Genomic DNA, 19175 nt, shown 5'->3' with positions numbered 1-19175 from the left:
TTTCAGAAGCAAATACGACTTTAGGTGACTGACGACCACTTAGACCTAAAAAGGCTTCCGTTTTACACTCTGCTCCAACTGCTCTCTTAGCATACAGCACTGATGGTCGAGGTTCTTTGTTAGTAGGTGTTGGAATTGGTTGAGGTCTGACAGAAGCAAGTGGTTTGATTGATTGCCCACTACCGTCATCCACTTTCAAACAAAGGTCACTCAACATATCAACCACTGCATCGTATTTGTCGTATTTGTCATATTTATTTTCGTCATGGTCCTTTCTCGCGACAAGTCTTTTTGGTTTTGTTTCACAACCCTTGTAGGACAAATGAGCCATCGTGGTTTAATTCCACTTATTCACACGTTCATTCATACCTACTATTTACGAACAACATCATTTTGCTAAGGAACGAGAAAGGATGGAAGACAAAGGGAGTGATAATTGGATAACACTCACTGCATGGCACATACCAACATCTGTGTTTGTAAGACTAGACTGTGACATTGATGATATTAGGTTTGACACATACGAAGAGGCACTGACACTGACAGATCCAGACAATCCCTATCAATGTGCATATTCAAACATACCAGTTTACTCTGCAAAAACAGGAAAACGTATAACTGTTGATATCAGAGACTGTTCATTTGATTTGAAAACTGACACATTCGATCACTATGAACACTACCATCGCACAATGTTGATGCTTTTCTCACATCTACCATGGCTTGTTACATGCAATGGGCAGACATTACGATTGCCATTGCCGAGGGAAGCTGCTCCATTCAGGTTCAGGTCTATTGAAGTGTCTGCCAAACAAATGACTGAAGGTTTACACGAGTTCCCAGCTTTGAGGTTGTACCTAGAAAACAAAAACATGCAGCTAATACAATCAGTCGACATGCCAAAAGTGATCATACAGTTGAAACGAAAAGAAACCAAAAAGGGATTCAGACCTCTACTGAAGGGGAAAGCCAAGTCCATCAACAACATTGAATGTATGACATTAGATAGCATAATAAACGAAGACACCTTGGCAAGAGTCTTGAAATCTTCGGGCTGGGATTTAGCCTACTTGGACGATTTCCACAGAGCATGCCGTGGAGTGTGGAAAAGTTTCAGGTCTATGATGATCATAGGGCAAAATAAATTGTGTACGGAAATTCCAATATCGCCACTTGCAATGTCACAAAAGAATGTATAAATGAGTTGTAAGGTTATGAAAAATAAAATAAAAATGAAAACAAAATGAGAGAAGTTTGCATTTCAATATTGATTCTCCTCTGTCTTTCTCTGACATGGATCATTGAAGTTCTCATTCAAATAGACATCTATCCCCTTGTGGATTGGCAGGTCATTGTACCTGCCACCAGCTATTATCTTCTGGCCAGGTTTGCAACTGAAGCCCATGAAGTCAGAGATTCGGTCACTTATCAAGTTTTCAGCAAACTGGCTTGGTTAAACTGCATCGTCCTTTTTGTGAGTGGTAATTTGTCACTGCTTTACAACATATTTACCCACTTGAGTGTTTGTGCCTTGTCAGACGGTGACCACATAGCCATTGCAAAACAGGCATTCGGCTGCAACAATAACACCCTGAGCGAATGCCACCAAATCATCACAGACGGTCCTTCAAGACTTGATATCGAACACCAGCGGTGTCCCGAAGTTCGGTTAGGTAATGGAGCATCTGCTTTGTATTACTTAACAATGTGTGTATTCAGATACATTCCAAGTGGCATTTTACCGCTTCTCTTGCACATACGCACGAAAGGACGTCCAAGATGTGTGACAGACAGTCAGTTTTGCATATACGAAGGCAATATCAAAGAGTTAGCCTATGGTGTCATACCGTTTCAACGCTATCTTGTGGCCACTGTTGTGTTGTGTGCATGTCTGTTTGTGGAGGCACTGCCAGGGTATGAAAGCTACAGTATGATCAGTTGGTTACCCACTATACCCTTTTTGGCCTGTTGCCTGCTCAGTTACTCTCTGAGAGAAGACAAAGGAAGAAGACTTGTGTCCAATGCAAAACACAACGATGCAATCAGACGATGCTTATCTATGGTCACGTACACAATAGCCATAACATCTGTTGCTTTTGCCCTGCTCGATTTTGCAAAACGAGGCATATTTTTGTTAACAGGTCCTTGTTTATTTGACAACACGCATTTATTCCCAGAATGTTACAGGTTAGACAGTAGTGAGGAGGAATGCATGGAGGTTATTCTTCGAACGAGTCCAGCAAGAACAGACGTGTACAACTGCCCTAAAAACAGACTAGGTCCCTTTTGGTCAAAAGTGATGTACATGTCGTGGAGCATAAGGGTGTTTTTCCTTGTTTTTTATCACGGTATTTTAATAGGCGTCCATAGCCACTACGAGCCAGTATCCATCAAGTCGGCACTGTCCATGGCATCTTATGGTGGAAAACTACCCCCTGACATAAAAGTGTCCAGGCCAAAAGAACAAACAACAAAAAAAGATAAAAATCCAGTCAATAAAGGAGACCAACCCCTTCCATCCACATCATGTTCCAATTTAAGAGAAAGGACAGTAGAAAAACTAGTGTAGGATTTTCGTGACGGGAAAATCTATACTAACGTAAAACAAATTGGAAACTTTTAAAAGAAAAGAGAGAAATGAAGGTGTTGTCTTTGTGTGTTTTAATTCTAAGCATTCTCGTGTACATGGTTTCATGTGAATGTGTTCCTCGAGATGATATCTATGTCTTACCCAAAGACTCGAGGTCATTGATTGCATTTGGAGACATAGCATGTCATACAACGTGTACTTGCGACGATACGGCATGTTATAAATTCGGTGATCACATCAACACAACTAAAACTTCCACACATCAGTTTCAGATGTTCTATGAACATCAATTGTGTACCTGTCGTTGTTCACAAGGACAGGGTACTTTTCAATGTGGCGAAACACAGCCTGTAGAGATGTATCGAGTTCAATATTTGTGTCCTACTCCCAACGGACAACAACACACAACAACACCAACCCCTATCACAGAAAAGAGAAGCGCATCAACAATTCAGCCAAAAAATGGTATTATGGTTTCATCATCACCATGTGTTGCACAGTGGTATTGGCATAAACGGTGGACAGAAGATGTTGGTAGACCAGAATGCATGGCTCTCGACGAAGGGGAGGAGTGTGATTGTTTCAATGAAACTGCCAATTGTCCAGTATTACCACACGACATGAATCAAACAGACACATGTCTTCAACATATGCGTTTCACAGCACTGGATACTCATCCAACGTACACTTGCAAAGTCAAATACTGTAACTGTTTGTGTCTGGACAAAGGTAAACAAAAAGGCGTCTGGGCATGTCAGCTTCCTGTAAAACAAATACTTGGCAAATTAATCTGTCCCAAAAAGCCGAAAACCAAACCAAGTGAGAGTAACATAAGGAATACCAAAACTGGTGACAACACCAATACCAACACAGAGAGGAAGAGTGGAGAAAATATTGATCGTCACAAACAACACAACATAATTGGGATAGTCATTGGAGTAATCATCGGATTGACGTTTCTAATTGTGTTTGCCACTTTGACATATAATTTAGTCATTCGGATCAAACATCATCAAGTAACATTATCACACACAACATAGTTCTGGAAGTAATGTATTTATGCAATATATATATATATATATTGTGATAAAATAAAATACAAAAGAATGGAAGAGAAAACTCGTTTACTATTCCTTTTGGTATTTTTGACACTTTGTCTTGCATTCAGTGAGAAGATCAGTGACATACATTTTTATGATGTAACCCAAACACCGTGTGCAAGCGGCAAAGGTTTTCTCATTGAAAACCTTGCTACCAACAATAGCAACTGTCTGTGTAGACAACAAGGCAGGGTTGGAGAATCTTGTGAAATGCAGCTCCCTGACCCATCTTGTGGCATTTGGCCACATGGCGGTGACGGAAAGATAATACCACAGTGTATGTCAAACAGCAATGGTTGCCCATGCAGTGATGGTCAGCACCTTGGCACATGCAGATTGTCAACTGATTGTGTGTATTACGGTAGGCAACGTATCGTATGCAGCAACAGACATTGTGAATGCAACTGCAACAGCACATCAGGCGAATATTCTCTATCATGTTCACTGCCCCAAACAACCAGACTGATTGTGACACTTAATTGTAGGTTTGCTTCTGTTGAGGAAGTCAACTGTAAATCATGGGACGTGTTTTCGCAGAACTGTACAGATTATGAAACATTCTCCACGTCAGATACATGCTTTTCCTGGATGACGGATAGAACACTAAAAACCTGTCATATGGGAGAGCTGTATGAGAATGGTACACAAGAATGCCATTGTGATGCTGGGACGACAGTCACACAAGAGAGGGAATCATGTATATCTACAGACATGTGTTTGAGGCATTGGAACGGAAGTGCCTTTCAGTGCAGACGTAATAACTGTGCGTGTGACTGCAGGCTCAAGCACCTTTATTGTCAAAACAGGTTCAACGAGTGGGCAACAAGGGACATTGTCTGTCCTACATCACTAAACACTCTACATACACTTTCCACATTACAAGCAACATCATCCATTCTGGAGGAAGACATGACTCAAATGTCTACCACTTCACGTGAAACAACGTCGTCACCACAAGGTACGTCCCCTACATCACGTGAAATATCAACCACAGCTGAAATACGTGAAGAGGTAGCAGAAATTGAAAATACACAAGACGAAATAACGTTATCACCTTCCACATTACAAGCAACATCATCCATTCTGGAGGACGACATGACTCAAATGTCTATCACTTCACGTGAAACAACGTCGTCACCACAAGGTACACCCCCTACATCACGTGAAATACGTGAAGAGGTAGCAGCAAATGAAAATATACAAGACGAAATAACGTTATCACCTTCCACATTACAAGCAACATCATCCATTCTGGAGGACGACATGACTCAAATGTCTATCACTTCACGTGAAACAACGTCGTCACCACAAGGTACGTCCCCTACATCACGTGAAATATCAACCACAGCTGAAATACGTGAAGAGGTAGCAGCAATTGAAAATACACAAGACGAAATAACGTTATCACCTTCCACATTACAAGCAATATCATCCATTCTGGAGGACGACATGACTCAAAGGTCTACCACGTCACATACAACACCATCTAGCAGCATGACAACATCGTCACCATATACATCTCCAACTTCACAAGAAATATCAACCACAGATGAAATACTTCAAGAGGTAGCAGAAATTGAAAATACACAAGATGAAACAACGTTATCACCTTCCACATTACAAGCAACATCATCCATTCTGGAGGACGACATGACTCAAATGTCTATCACTTCACGTGAAACAACGTCGTCACCACAAGGTACATCCCCTACATCACGTGAAATATCAACCACAGCTGAAATACGTGAAGAGGTAGCAGGAATTGAAAATATACAAGACGAAATAACGTTATCACCTTCCACATTACAAGCAACATCATCCATTCTGGAGGACGACATGACTCAAATGTCTATCACTTCACGTGAAACAACGTCGTCACCACAAGGTACATCCCCTACATCACGTGAAATATCAACCACAGCTGAAATACGTGAAGAGGTAGCAGAAATTGAAAATACACAAGACGAAATAACGTTATCACCTTCCACATTACAAGCAACATCATCCATTCTGGAGGACGACATGACTCAAATGTCTATCACTTCACGTGAAACAACGTCGTCACCACAAGGTACATCCCCTACATCACGTGAAATATTAACCACAGCTGAAATACGTGAAGAGGTAGCAGAAATTGAAAATACACAAGATGAAACAACGTTATCACCTTCCACATTACAAGCAACATCATCCATTCTGGAGGAAGACATGACTCAAATGTCTACCACTTCACGTGAAACACCATCTAGCAGTAAGACAACGTCGTCACCACAAGGTACATCCTATACATCACGTGAAATATCAACCACAGCTGAAATACGTGAAGAGGTAGCAGAAATTGAAAATATACAAGACGAAATAACGTTATCACCTTCCACATTACAAGCAACATCATCCATTCTGGACGACGACATGACTCAAAGGTCTACCACGTCACATACAACACCATCTAGCAGCATGACAACATCGTCACCATATACATCTCCAACTTCACAAGAAATATCAACCACAGATGAAATACTTCAAGAGGTAGCAGAAATTGAAAATACACAAGACGAAATAACGTTATCACCTTCCACATTACAAGCAACATCATCCATTCTGGAGGAAGAAATGACTCAAATGTCTATCACTTCACGTGAAACAACGTCGTCACCACAAGGTACATCCCCTACATCACGTGACATATCAATCACAGCTGAAATACTTGAAGAGGTAGCAGAAATTGAAAATACACAAGATGAAATAACGTTATCAACTTCCACATTACAAGCAACATCATCCATTCTGGACGACGACATGACTCAAATGTCTACCACGTCACATACAACACCATCTAGCAGCAGGACAACATCGTCACCATATACATCTCCTACTTCACAAGAAATAACTTCCACTATGCAAGTACCATCTCTTTCACCGGATGTAACATCTCATAAAGCATTGTCGACGGTTGGAGAAACATTGTCAGAGATATCTTCAAAAACTTTTAATAAAATACAACAAACAACGTCGACAGGCAAAATGACAATGACAAATGTACATTCGACATTGCGTCCTTCGAGAGCGGATAAGACAGGCAGTGTGTACCTTTCTACAATAACAGCAATTGTTTTTTGTGTTGTCATTGCATGTGCAATCACATTCATCCTATTTTTACTCGTCAAAACCAGTCGCTTTCACCATGGAACAAGTTAAAGTATAATAAAATAAAATAAAATGTTAAAAAACAAAAGAATCCATCTCTGTTGAAATGTGTGTGTGTGTGTGTGTGTGTGTGTGTGTGTGAATTACATAAGAATAAAAGCACTATAAAATACACTTTGTTATGTGGTTAATAAAACAGATTTATTTTCGAATTACAAGGCTGATTAAATTAGGCCTTCATTTGTCGCATTTCATTTGTAATAAGTTGCATAAAGAGAACAAATTCTTCCATGGTCGGTTTTTCTACCAACGAGTTTTCGACTCAACGGTCTTCATACTTTGTGCTTTTCATCATCACAAGGAAGATGTCTGTCATAGGGAGAGACTGTCAGGAAAAACGCTGTTTCTCCTTGACGTAATCTGTGAATGGAAGTTCTGTACGCCTTTGTCCACCATTCGTTTTTTCTTCATCGAAAGAAATGCCCACATGAATGCTGTAAGTTTCTTCTCCCTCGCGTAACAAAGAGCGACATGTGCACGTATTTATGTGATAAATATATATATATATATATATACAAACAAATTTTCTGGTGTTTTTTTTTTCATCCACGCAAGTAAAACACATTCGTCACGTCTTTTATGCAAATTACGACGGTTAGTCCACGGTTATAAAAGAAGGCAAGGGGTGATCTTTCCTCATTATCAACTAAGTATGAAGCCTGCTGTGCTCGCTTGTGTTGTTTTCCTCATCGCCTGTTTTGGCTGTCTTTCCATCAAAGCCGAAGAGGTTTACTCCAGTGTTGGTGACGATGTTATCCTTACGTGTCGGCACCCTCGACGCAGAGATGCACGCCGACTTTTGTGGCAGTATGAAGGTGGTGAATTACCACCTAAACTCGACGTTAATGTGAACGGGACGGACTTGAACCTCCGAATAGAAAACATCACTTATTCTGACACTGGTCGGTACACATGTAGGAAGGTAGGGGGAAGACGTCGTAAACATAATGCGGTCTACGCCAACGTTAATTTGCACGTCGGTGTGAGACCAGTGATTTCGGACTTTAAATGTTACAGCGAGAATATTCTCGAGATGTGGTGTGAGTGGGATTTGGTGGACTCGACAAATGACACGGTAGAGGTTTTTACGTACCGCCACTACTTTGAGTCAACTTCAGCATGGCGTGACTGTCCAGACGTTGAGACGAGAGGTCGGCGATCGTGTTTTTTCGACAGGTGGACCAACTACGGCAGCCTCCACGTAATGAGGATTGTGGTATCGAATGCTTACGGCCATGACGAAAAGGAGATTAAGTTCAACCCCGATATGCAGACGCGTACCAGACCACCCGCTAGCCTAACACTCGTGCGAAAGACACCCTACACTGTACACGTCAGGGTAGGCAAGCCGGACAATTGGATTGAAGATTATTTGCAGGTGGGGTACGCTTTACAATACAGAGATGATGTTTCTGAAGATCAAACGTGGAAAAACATCAACGACGCCTACAACAAAGACACTTTCGTCGCTGTTGCACTAAAGCCCTACACGGCATACTCCTTCCGCGCAAAATGTCGCACAGAATACGGCGTTAACGGGTCGTGGAGCGATTATGGTGACACCTTACATGTATTGACAGACCAGGCTGCGCCTTTCGATGGTGTAAAGTTGAGAATCAGTCTTGCTTTCTTGGAAGGGGACAGTGTCGAGATGACGGTTGTTGTTAGACAAGATCCTGTATTTTCCAATGGCGTTATCGAGGGTTACCATTTTGATCTTCGTAAGGGTACGAATGAAACCGGCAAAGAATTGATTCTAGAAAGTGGCTTACGTGGACACACTTTCACAAATCTTACTTCTATGGCCGACTATACCGTCATTGTCACTGCCTATAACGGAGCTGGTGCTTCGCCGCCTACATACTACATGTTAAACACTCGAAAATGTTTCGTGAGTTGCACTCCCCCCGCGTATTGAAAAGCAGGAAATGCACGCTCCAATACTTTTTTAGTTGAAGATGTTTTAATGACTGTCTGTGTTTTTAGGCAGTAGAATACACAATACGTGTGTGTGCATCCAGTGTTGTGGTTGTTTTTTTTTGTTAGTTACTTACATTTACATATGCCAAACTGAATTTTTCAAGTTCGTTTTTTGGAGATTAATAAAAAATCATTTGTAAACGGAAATATGTGTGTGACTCGCAACAGTTTTTTTTGTGTGTAAAAGTGGTTTTTGGTCGATTTTTCAACTCAATGGTCTTCATACTTTGTGCTTTTCATCCTGACAAGGCAAATGTCTGCCACGGGGAGAGACTGTCAGGAAAAATGTAATTACGCACATTTTGTAACTGTTTCTTCCTGACATAATCTGTGAATGGAAGTTCTGTTCTCGTCAATCCAAGACACATTGTGTCATTCTTTACAGATGGTTTGATTTTGATGCTTTGTACACTTACATGATTTGGGCGCCACACTTTGGGATCATTTGTAATGACTTTCTCAATACAATGGTTGGAATAGTATTCCCGCCTCGATTTCAGTTTTGCTAGTTCTGTTTGTATTCGCTCTCTTCCGAAACTTTCAATACGTTTCCAAAGTGTTGTATTAAAATGGTCATACAATTTTACATCTCCAGCATGCCACTTCAGTACCTTTCCTGCCACTTCTTCAGTAATGTTACTTTTTGATTTTGGTGCTCGTGCATTCATTGAAAATGCTACAATATCGTCTGTATCCCAACACATCAATTCTTTGAGCAACACAAGCGATTCATCCATGTACTCTGCTATCATTATTAAATTAAATGTTTCGTCTATATATTTAATTTTGTTGTCAATATTTGTCACGTTCCACATATCCTCTGAGTTCATACCAAGGTCAAACAGCATAGGATTCAATAATCGTGCATTATGTGATTTATTATAATAATATTCGATACCGTCAGCGAATTCTTTCAAACCTGCGGGGCCTTTTAGACCAACATAATTGCCAAAGTCGAAATAAGTGAATGAGGATTGAAATAATGATACGGGCTGTCTCAAACAAGTAACATATACAGTGCTCGGGGGCATAATGGCGCTGATACCTTCATAGCTAAATCGTGAATGGTGTGTAAATATGTTATACTCGTTCCAGGGCACTTTCATCGCTTTTCGTTTATCGAATGGCTTGGGCCATCCCAGATAGTTTCCTGAAGGCGGGAGAACGAAGGTCAGATTGTTCATGTCACCATACCTTAGCAGTATATTAAGAACTGTACTGCTACCGCATTTATGTAGCTTAGAAAACGCTATGTTTTTCTTTGGTTTACATGTTGGAACCGTCACCGAGACATTAGCATCAGCGTTTCTTCCTCTGAAGATGTCATGAACAGGAATAGAAGAGTATTTTTTCCAATTAGAGTTGAAGTTGGAATAACTGAGCTCGAAGAAGAATTTGCAGGAGACGACACTCAGTATAACAAGGGTGACGATATGAAGTTTATACAATAAGTTCTTCATGCCGACAGTATTGATCTAGTATGAGCAAAGATAAAAACAAATTTATCAAGTCAGGGATATACGATTTGTTGGGGCAAAAAACCCCTTAGAGTTTATATACCTTGTACGCGTCGACGAGTGAACATACTTTACATACAGCCTTGACTAAACTCTTCTAGTATAATGTTAATGTTAGTGCATACCCTACGCCACGTGAAACGCCATCTAGCAGCAAGACAACGTTGTCAAGACGAGATACATCTCCTACTTCATTGCATGTGCAATCACATTCATCCCATTTTTACTCGTCAAAACCATTCGCTTTCACCATGGAACAAGTTAAAGTGTAATAAAATAAAATAAAATGTTAAAAACAAAAGAAACCATCTCTGTTGAAGTGTGTGTGTGACTTACATACCAATCAAAGCACTATGAAATACACTTTTGTTATGTGGTTAATATTAAACAGATTTATTTTCGAATCACAAGGCTAATTAAATTAGGCCTTCATTTGTCGCATTTCATTTGTAACAAGTTGCATGAAGAGAACAAGTTCTTCCATGGTTGGTTTTTCTTCCAAAGAGTTTTCAACACGGTCCTCGTATGCACATTGAACTTTGTTGATTTCATCATCAGAAGGCAAATGTCTGCCACAGGGAAAGACTGTCAGGAAAAACTGAAATCTACATGGCCTTGCTTTATCTCCTTCTTCTTCCTGTAGCATACTTGGGGAGAAGAAAGGTGCCCAAATTGCCAATGCTTTGCATATCACATTCAGTTTATATGCAGATGCAGCTCTATCTTCAAGGTTGGTATTGAACATCATTCTAGCCATTCCCTTCACACATACTTCCAGAGAGGTTTTCACCAAACACGTTTTCTTCTGCACTGTCTTGCAATTCATGAGGTACAGATATACCAGTGGATACTTGTGTTTGAAAAGTCTGGACTCTTGGTAAACCCTTTCTCGAAGTTCCTGTAGGCAAACGAAAACAAACAAATAAAACAACCTTAATAAACTCATACGAAAGCAAGAACACCCACACCCCCAAAACACCATATATATATATATATATATATATATATATATATATATATATATATATATATATATATATATATATATATATATATATATATATATATATATACCCTTTTCACAGTACTACAGAAAGAAAATTTTGTCATTTGTCACTCACCAAATATGCCAAGTAATCATCTGGTTTACAAGGACGAGTTGATTTTGGTGGTCTGATCGTTTGACACTGTGCAATCTCTTTCAACATCTCTTTATGCACCACTTGTTGTACAGCCCTCGACCTTTCTTTGCTCCTCCTGATTTTACGTTTGCATCTTTTGGCTGCCTCTTTATCCATTTTCACTTGTAGTTTTTTCTTCGTTGATGTCATCTTGTGGATTTTACGTTTGTGTCTTTTGGCTAACTCTTTGTCGATTTTCTCCTGGTGCCTCTTAGTAGCTGATGTCATGTTGTGGACTGATGATGTTCTTTCACTTATGTTGCTGCACATAATGATCGTTGTCATATATATAGCCTTGTTTTGCAAATATTTCTGACGTCACATCTTGTTTCATTACGTCATGGACGTCATTTATATTGCCTTGTTTCTCAAATAATTCTGACATCACGTGATCAGATATACCACATTATATGTGATGTCAACAAGCTGTAAAATGGATGAGGAAAAACATGTGATGTCATTTTTTTCTTTGACGTGAAAATATATGCACGTTAATCACAAGTCCCACGATATGATGTTCTCAAATATTTATGACGTCACGTCTTCTTTCATTGTGTCCGTGTGATGATGTCGACAGCATGCAAGTTGTAAATTCATGGATGTGGAAAAAATGTGACGTCATTTTTTCTTTGACGTGAAAAATATGCACGTCCAACGATATGATGTTCACAAATATTTATGACGTCACGTCTTCTTTCATTGTGTCCATGTGATGATGTCGACAACATGCATTTCGACAGAATCACGTTCGTATTAACACTAACAATACTGTAGCAAGCACACTCGCAGTGTTGTAAGTAACATTCTTGCTACACGTAGCTGCCCCCACCACACACGTTTGTGACCACTAAGACGTCTAATGACGTAGGCAGCGAGTCACGTGAAGTCACGTGTCAATTGTGTGTGTGTCTCTCACATTGTGTTATTAATTCAACTGCGCTCGTACGACCTAAACTTTTAAGTCGCACACACAAAGAGGCAGAATAGATAAGTAGCGGGTTTGTGTGCACAGTGTCAATTTCTCAGATGAGTGATGGAAAATAGGTGTCGAGTCGGGGCAGAGCGGGGAAATGGGCAAGACCTTTTACCAACGAATTCAAAATCGAAAACGGGATTACACAACAATATTGAATTTGGCGACGAGGGGGGTAAATACATCAATCATACTGGCGGAGCAAAGGGCAGCGATCTTTACTGGCAGGAAACGGCAACAAAGTACAATATCATCTCTAAAGTGTATTCGTTTGAAAAACACGCCGTGAAGAACAAAGCAAGGGTCTTTCTCAGTCAAAACAATCTCAATTTAGCGGATGATAAATTGAAAACAGCTAACCAAACTCTGAAAAGACATTTCCCAACGCGGAATAAATTCTGTGACAACTTACTACGGAGGAACTGGTACCAAGTCAAAGACTCGCATGCAGTCTTTGCCGTCGGTTTACTTACCGAAGACAGAAAAACATGCGAGGGAGGAACAGGATGGACGGTTCAATTAGCCGTCGACAATAACATTCGTGTATATGTCTACGACTGTACAAAAGACAAGAAGACGAGCAAAACTCGCGGTTCATTAAAGTGGTACACCTTTGACACGGATCAAGAGAAATTCGTCGACGTTCAAACTCCGTCACTGACGTACAACTTTACCGGCATCGGAACAAGGTCTCTGCCAAACGAAGGCAAGGTAGCTATAGACACAGTGTTTGCCAAAACCTTCCGATAAAAAAAAATACCTTAAATACCCTGACAACGTATGTGTCCCGAACAATGACTACTTGTGTTCTACTAGTAAATCGAGGGTGAAGTTGACATGCAGCGATGAAAGAAAAGAAGTTTAACTTAAATTATAACAATGGTGCCGTCGCTCTTCTATGGTTTAAGGAACTCACATCACTCCATCGTCGAAACGTCACTTCGCATATGGGAACAAAATTCTTTTGTCAAAATGACCGACAACGAAATCGATGTAATAAACGATCTGCTTTTTAACCCGCTGATTTTCACCATGACGTATAATTCAAAGTGTATAAAGCACAAGGATGTGGAAAAACTGTGACGTCATTTTCTTTACGTAAAAAACATGCACCATGATACGATATTATATCAAGCCACATCACGTGTAGAGAAAACATGACGTCATAAGTTTCTGGATGTGGAAAAAATACTATTTTTTTTGGACGTGAAGAACATGCACGTGCCCCATCAAGCCACATCACGACGTCATAATTGTCTTGTTGTTGCCTATAAATATCTGCATGCTTTTCCATTTGAGCGACATTCTCATCACTGCTATACTGACAAAATGTCCAGTATGAGGCAATTCCAACACGTTTCAACAAGGAGTGACTGCGATTCGCAACTCGTCGAGACTCTGATAAGAAACATCAATGTCTGTACACGAAGTCAAAAGGCGAAACTGGAGAGAGAATTGGAAATACTGAGATCGGGCAGCTGCAATCTACTTGCAGGGGTTTTGATACAAGAGCACAAGAGAAGAAGGTATCTAGAAGACAAAATAGATTACCACATCGAGAAAATGGATATTGTTATGAATCGAAACCTAAACCTACAAGAATCGATGGAACTGTTTATCAGGCAGGACCCGTACACACAATAGGGACAACGAATCATTGGAACAGTTGGCAAGATTAAATGACCAGACATCTTGACGATCATCTGGAAAGACACATCTTGATTTTTGGAAGAATGCAAGTCATACAGTACGATAAACATTGATGAGAAGAACATATCCTTCACACTATCACAAAAGATAGCACCGAACAATTTGATGATGTTTGATAATGATTTACTTTTTCAAAAATAAAAAATACGATTACTATCAACTTTGTGTAATATATCATTTTTTTATTTACCCAAAACAAATGCATACAAAAGTCAGAGGAGTGCATATAAGCAAAGTTGCTCAATATTAAATGTCTATTCTATGTAAAATATCTATATACCCTCTCTCATTACGTTTGAATACCCATTCGTCTTCTCTAGACGATGACACAAAACTGAAACGAGCCCTCTCTATACAGTCATGGCATACTATCATGTGCTGGATCATTTCTCCAAAACGTGTAGGTTCATCAAATAAACAGTAACAGTCGATTCCTGTGAGTTTTGAGGCTGATTTACAAAGCATTTCAATCTGTAGAAAGTCTTCGACCATAATGTCCACGTATGTTAGACTAGACATACTTGGCGTGGGTTCAGGAAATAGTATTGCAATTCCATGTAACCTTTGTACATTTGGTATGTTGGCAAGGTTACACACATAAGTTCCAGTGGAAAATGTTAGTTCTCTGAGTTCAGACAAGAGAGGAAGGAATTCAAGTGAAATACCATAATTCCAATCAGTGCGTAAGTCTAGTTCGACGATGTTTGGCACCATAGAAAGATGCGCGAGATCTTCTGACTGGATAGGAACATCGTGTATATGCAAATGACGTAAACTGGGTAAGGGTGGCAAGAACTTCAACGTTTTGATACGGACTTTAAACAGAGAAAGGCGAGACAGATGCTTCTGGTTTGCAATAAAGGAAAGTTCAGAATCATACATTTGAACTTTATTCAGAATCAATGTGTGCAAGGAATTTACATTACAGACAATCTGTCTCCATGAAAACCATTCCCAGCGCCCCTGCAAATAATTAATTCTGAGAGAACTGGTGTTGGTGAATTCGAGTCGATGCAGATTCTTGACATGTTGAAAGTGTTCAAGGTCCTTTTGACTCAACGTAATAGGGTTGGTCTCATCGATCTCAATGTCAAGCGTTCGAAAGAAACGTGAATGCCTGAACACGTTCAAAACAGTTTCCCTACTCTCCTGTATGTCAGTATTCCGCAAGACGACATGATTCCAAAGAGAAGGGTGATCGCAAAGATATTGTAAACGGCAACACATCTTTCGCATTATGTTCTCACGTACCATTACAGGTAAAAAGGACAGAATAGATACCAGGGAATCATCACACAGATCCATGAGTTCCATGTTGCTTGATCCCGCAATGAAATATGCGAAAACTGCCACAGGCAATGAAATATATAAATGTCCACATCGAAAAGAACGTGTCGTTCATGCTATCACAAACAAAATATGTGTCCAGTGAATTATGAGAGCTTTAACTGCGAATTGTATGTAATTTTTAAGGGTCATTTTAAAAATGCAAAAATCGGGGTTTTTTAAAAATCTCCACCAACTCTGCCTTCCCCAGCACAATTTTTTTTTTTAAATTTCTACTGTGCCATGTTAAAGTAGATACCGAACTCCTCATTTGCATAGATGTCATGTGATCAAAAACATTCTCAAAAACAATTAAACAACATTAAATAAAACGATTATCTAGATGAATTCTCTATGTACAGTATCTATATACCCTTTCTCATTACGTTTGAAGTTCCATTCGTCTTCTTTATAGTATAACACAAACCTAAAACTAGCCCTCTCTATACTGTCATGGGATATCATCATGTGCGAGATTATTTCATCAAAATGTTCAGGTTCATGAAAAGAACAGTAACAATCGATTTCTCGCAGTTTCGTGGCTGATTTACACAGCTTTTCAATGTCATGGAAGTCTTTGAAATGAAACTGCACGTGTGTTAGACTAGGCGTACCTGACATGGATTCAGGAAATAGTCTTCCACGTCCATTTATTTTTCGTAGATTTGGCATGTTGGCAAAGTTACACAAGACATTTACAGAGTTGTCGCAGTTAAATGTTAGTTCTCCGAGTTCAGACAAGAGAGGAAGGAATTCAAGTGAAATACTATCATAATAGGCTACAGTACCCTGTAAGTCTAGTTCGACGATGTTCGGCACCATAGAAAGATGCGCGAGATTTTCTGACTGGATAGGAACATCTTTTATATGCAAATGACGTAAACAGGGTAAGGGTGGCAAGAACTTCAACGTTTTGATACGGACTCCAACCAGGAAAAGACAAGACAGATGCTTCTGGTTTGCAATAAAGGAAAGTTCAGAATCGTACATGTGAACATTATTCAGAATCAATGTGTGCAAGGAATTTACATTGCAGACAATCTGTCTCCATGAAAACCATTCCCAGCGCCCCTGCAAATAATTGAATGTGCGAGAACTGGTGTTGGTGAATTCGAGTCGATGCAGATTCTTGACATGTTGAAAGTGTTCAAGGTCCTTTTGACTCAACGTAATAGGGTTGGTCTCATCGATCTCAATGTCAAGTGTTCGAAAGAAACGTGAATGCCTGAACACGTTCAAAACAGTTTCCCTACTCTCCTGTATGTCAGTATTCCGCAAGACGACATGATTCCAAAGAGAAGGGTGATCGCAAAGATATTGTAAACGGCAACACATCTTTCGCATTATGTTCTCACGTACCATTACAGGTAAAAAGGACAGAATAGATACCAGGGAATCATCACACAGATCCATGAGTTCCATGTTGCTTGGCCTAACAACAAAATGACCAAATGTAATAATTGTCACAGACACAAGTATTAGCGATCCACACGTGTTGACACTAGTAACATGAAAATCCTCTTTGCAGTCTTCATTTTGTTGATTGTCATTTCTTGTCTGACCAGCTTGACAACGTTTACAAAGAAAGGTGACAAGACAGGTTGGTTCAAGAGACGAGTGCATACACACGAGTTGTCATGGAGCAGGGGGAATTTGATCGTGATGAACAGGACACCAACGAGATGGGTAATGGATCCCTTAACCTTGATGACGACAACAAACTATTATCTTCCAATGCCTATTTTGACGAAAGCGACACAGAAACTGAAGGGTTGGATAGGTCAGAAGCTTTTACACGTGACATATGCCGTGTCTCTGCACGAGCCAAGAGCCTTAGTAGGTTACACGACAGATATTTCTATGTGGGTGCAGTAGCCGTGGCTCTCATCCTTTTTTTGGCCTCCCTTACAAACACGGTGTACCTAAAACACCTGGCCACAGTTGTCAATGAAGCCAAGTGTGACGTGCCTTATGGTGACAGATTTGTGTTGCAAGAGGACGGGTATCGAATCGAAAGCATGGAGGGGAGAATCTTTATGGAAAGAACAAGCAATGGCACCAACCTACCTGCAAGCAAATGTGCCACAATGAATGATACCCACAGCAAGTTAATGGCAGCAAGTCGAATAGACTGTTTGTCCGAAATGCCCCTGTACGACCCCAAGGGAACACCTTACTACATCTTACGACTTTTCAACAACACTCGGGAAGGGGAAGAAGGTCTGTATTTGGTACAGGGGCCTTGTTGCAGTGCAGATGATCACGACAAGGTACACGTACTCACTAACATCCAGACGGGACACGTGTCTGTAGGTTATGGCTATTTTCCACAGGCTAAACAGAAATCGGCAGAGTTGTATGTGGATGGATTCATCCATGCAATGGCTCTCGGCCAACCTATTCAGAGATGTCACGTGTAAGAAACTTGAGTATTTGAGTCCTCCTTACCACCATTTACATAGTACTTGGCATTGATGGCAGAGGTTTTAAGTGAAGAAGAGTTCATAGACGGTCAAACAAATGTCGATGACCATTACATAGATGAAGAATACGAGCAAATGGAACACATTGTTCCACAGCAAAATGACATTATTAGCTTGAGCAGTGGTACATCCTCGGGTTCAGATACTATTATTATTGGTACACCAAAAAGTGTTTTGAAAGACACAGTTCCATCACTTGCTCTTGACGACACTATGGACTACACCAATGAAGATTCGCAGTCCCAGTTTGAAGGTGTGTTTTTGGGTGAGTCGGAACTTGAATTAACAAACAAAGATGGTTACTTGATGTTCAAAAAAGACAGACATTGGAAAAAATACAACAGTGTCAATCCAATTATTGGTAATATTGTCGATGATCTTACATTCGTCACTTTTTGTTCGTGTGACAAATACTTACAGACAAAACCTACTAACGTGTCAGACAAATAATATGATAATAATAAAATGGACATCAACGTGTGTAGTGAAGATGTTCCTTACCAGCCTGCAGTTCAGCCATTACCATTTGCAGCATTTGATGGGAATTCACCATATGACACGTCGTGTGCTCTGTGTGAAATAAACATAACTGCTGAACAAAGGGGAGAACCTTCTAAAAATGTTCTGGCTTGGGCAGAAAAACAGTATCAAGATTCGGGTTATGTTCCAGATGCCAACACCGTAACAGATGTTTTAGATGGACTGTTGGAATACTTTAGGAAAATACCAGATTTACCAGACACTCGAGACCTGAAAACGAGACTGACACAACTCAAGAGGAAAGAAGTTCATGACCATTTTGCACTCCATATTCAACCCTCTGCAGAACGCGTGTATGACGAGCAAATGCGTATATGTCGAACTTTACAGTCTGTTGTTTTGAAACAGATTTGTTTTACAGACAGTGTGACTGGACAAATGGGGATACAACCAGATATGGTCAAGTTACTGAAATCACTGTTCAGTGAAGTCAGAGAGATTTGCAAACAGAAAAAAGCACTGCAACAGAAAGAAATGTAGTAGACACAAACAAACAAACAAATGAATAAATTCACTCTGTAAAAAGCATATACTGTGTCTTATGTTTAATGTGGTACAGAATCTTAGA

At 40.0% G+C, this 19175-nt stretch overlaps 3 protein-coding genes across 3 annotated transcripts; 1 reads left to right on the top strand and 2 right to left on the bottom strand.

The window, feature by feature from the left end:
- The first annotated feature begins 7549 nt into the window (after positions 1-7549).
- LOC144439839 (interleukin-6 receptor subunit beta-like) lies at positions 7550-8815 on the top strand. Its single transcript, XM_078129072.1, has one exon. The coding sequence runs from the start codon at positions 7550-7552 to the stop codon at positions 8813-8815; it is 1266 nt and encodes a 421-aa protein (XP_077985198.1).
- Positions 8816-9113: 298 nt separating this feature from the next.
- LOC144439838 (galactosylceramide sulfotransferase-like) lies at positions 9114-10337 on the bottom strand. The gene has a single exon (XM_078129071.1). The coding sequence runs from the start codon at positions 10335-10337 to the stop codon at positions 9114-9116; it is 1224 nt and encodes a 407-aa protein (XP_077985197.1).
- Positions 10338-10777: 440 nt separating this feature from the next.
- LOC144440373 (uncharacterized) lies at positions 10778-12208 on the bottom strand. Its single transcript, XM_078129741.1, has 2 exons — positions 11516-12208; positions 10778-11292 (listed from the first exon to the last, which is right to left on the bottom strand). The coding sequence occupies exons 1-2, from the start codon at positions 11858-11860 to the stop codon at positions 10816-10818; spliced, it is 822 nt and encodes a 273-aa protein (XP_077985867.1). The 5' UTR covers positions 11861-12208; the 3' UTR covers positions 10778-10815.
- Between the last annotated feature and the right edge of the window lie 6967 nt (positions 12209-19175).

Source organism: Glandiceps talaboti, chromosome 9, assembly GCF_964340395.1.
Source record: "Glandiceps talaboti chromosome 9, keGlaTala1.1, whole genome shotgun sequence".
Taxonomy (NCBI): domain Eukaryota; kingdom Metazoa; phylum Hemichordata; class Enteropneusta; family Spengelidae; genus Glandiceps; species Glandiceps talaboti.
The sequence above is the reverse complement of the archived record's forward strand: the minus strand, read 5'-3'. Positions and strand labels throughout refer to the sequence as shown.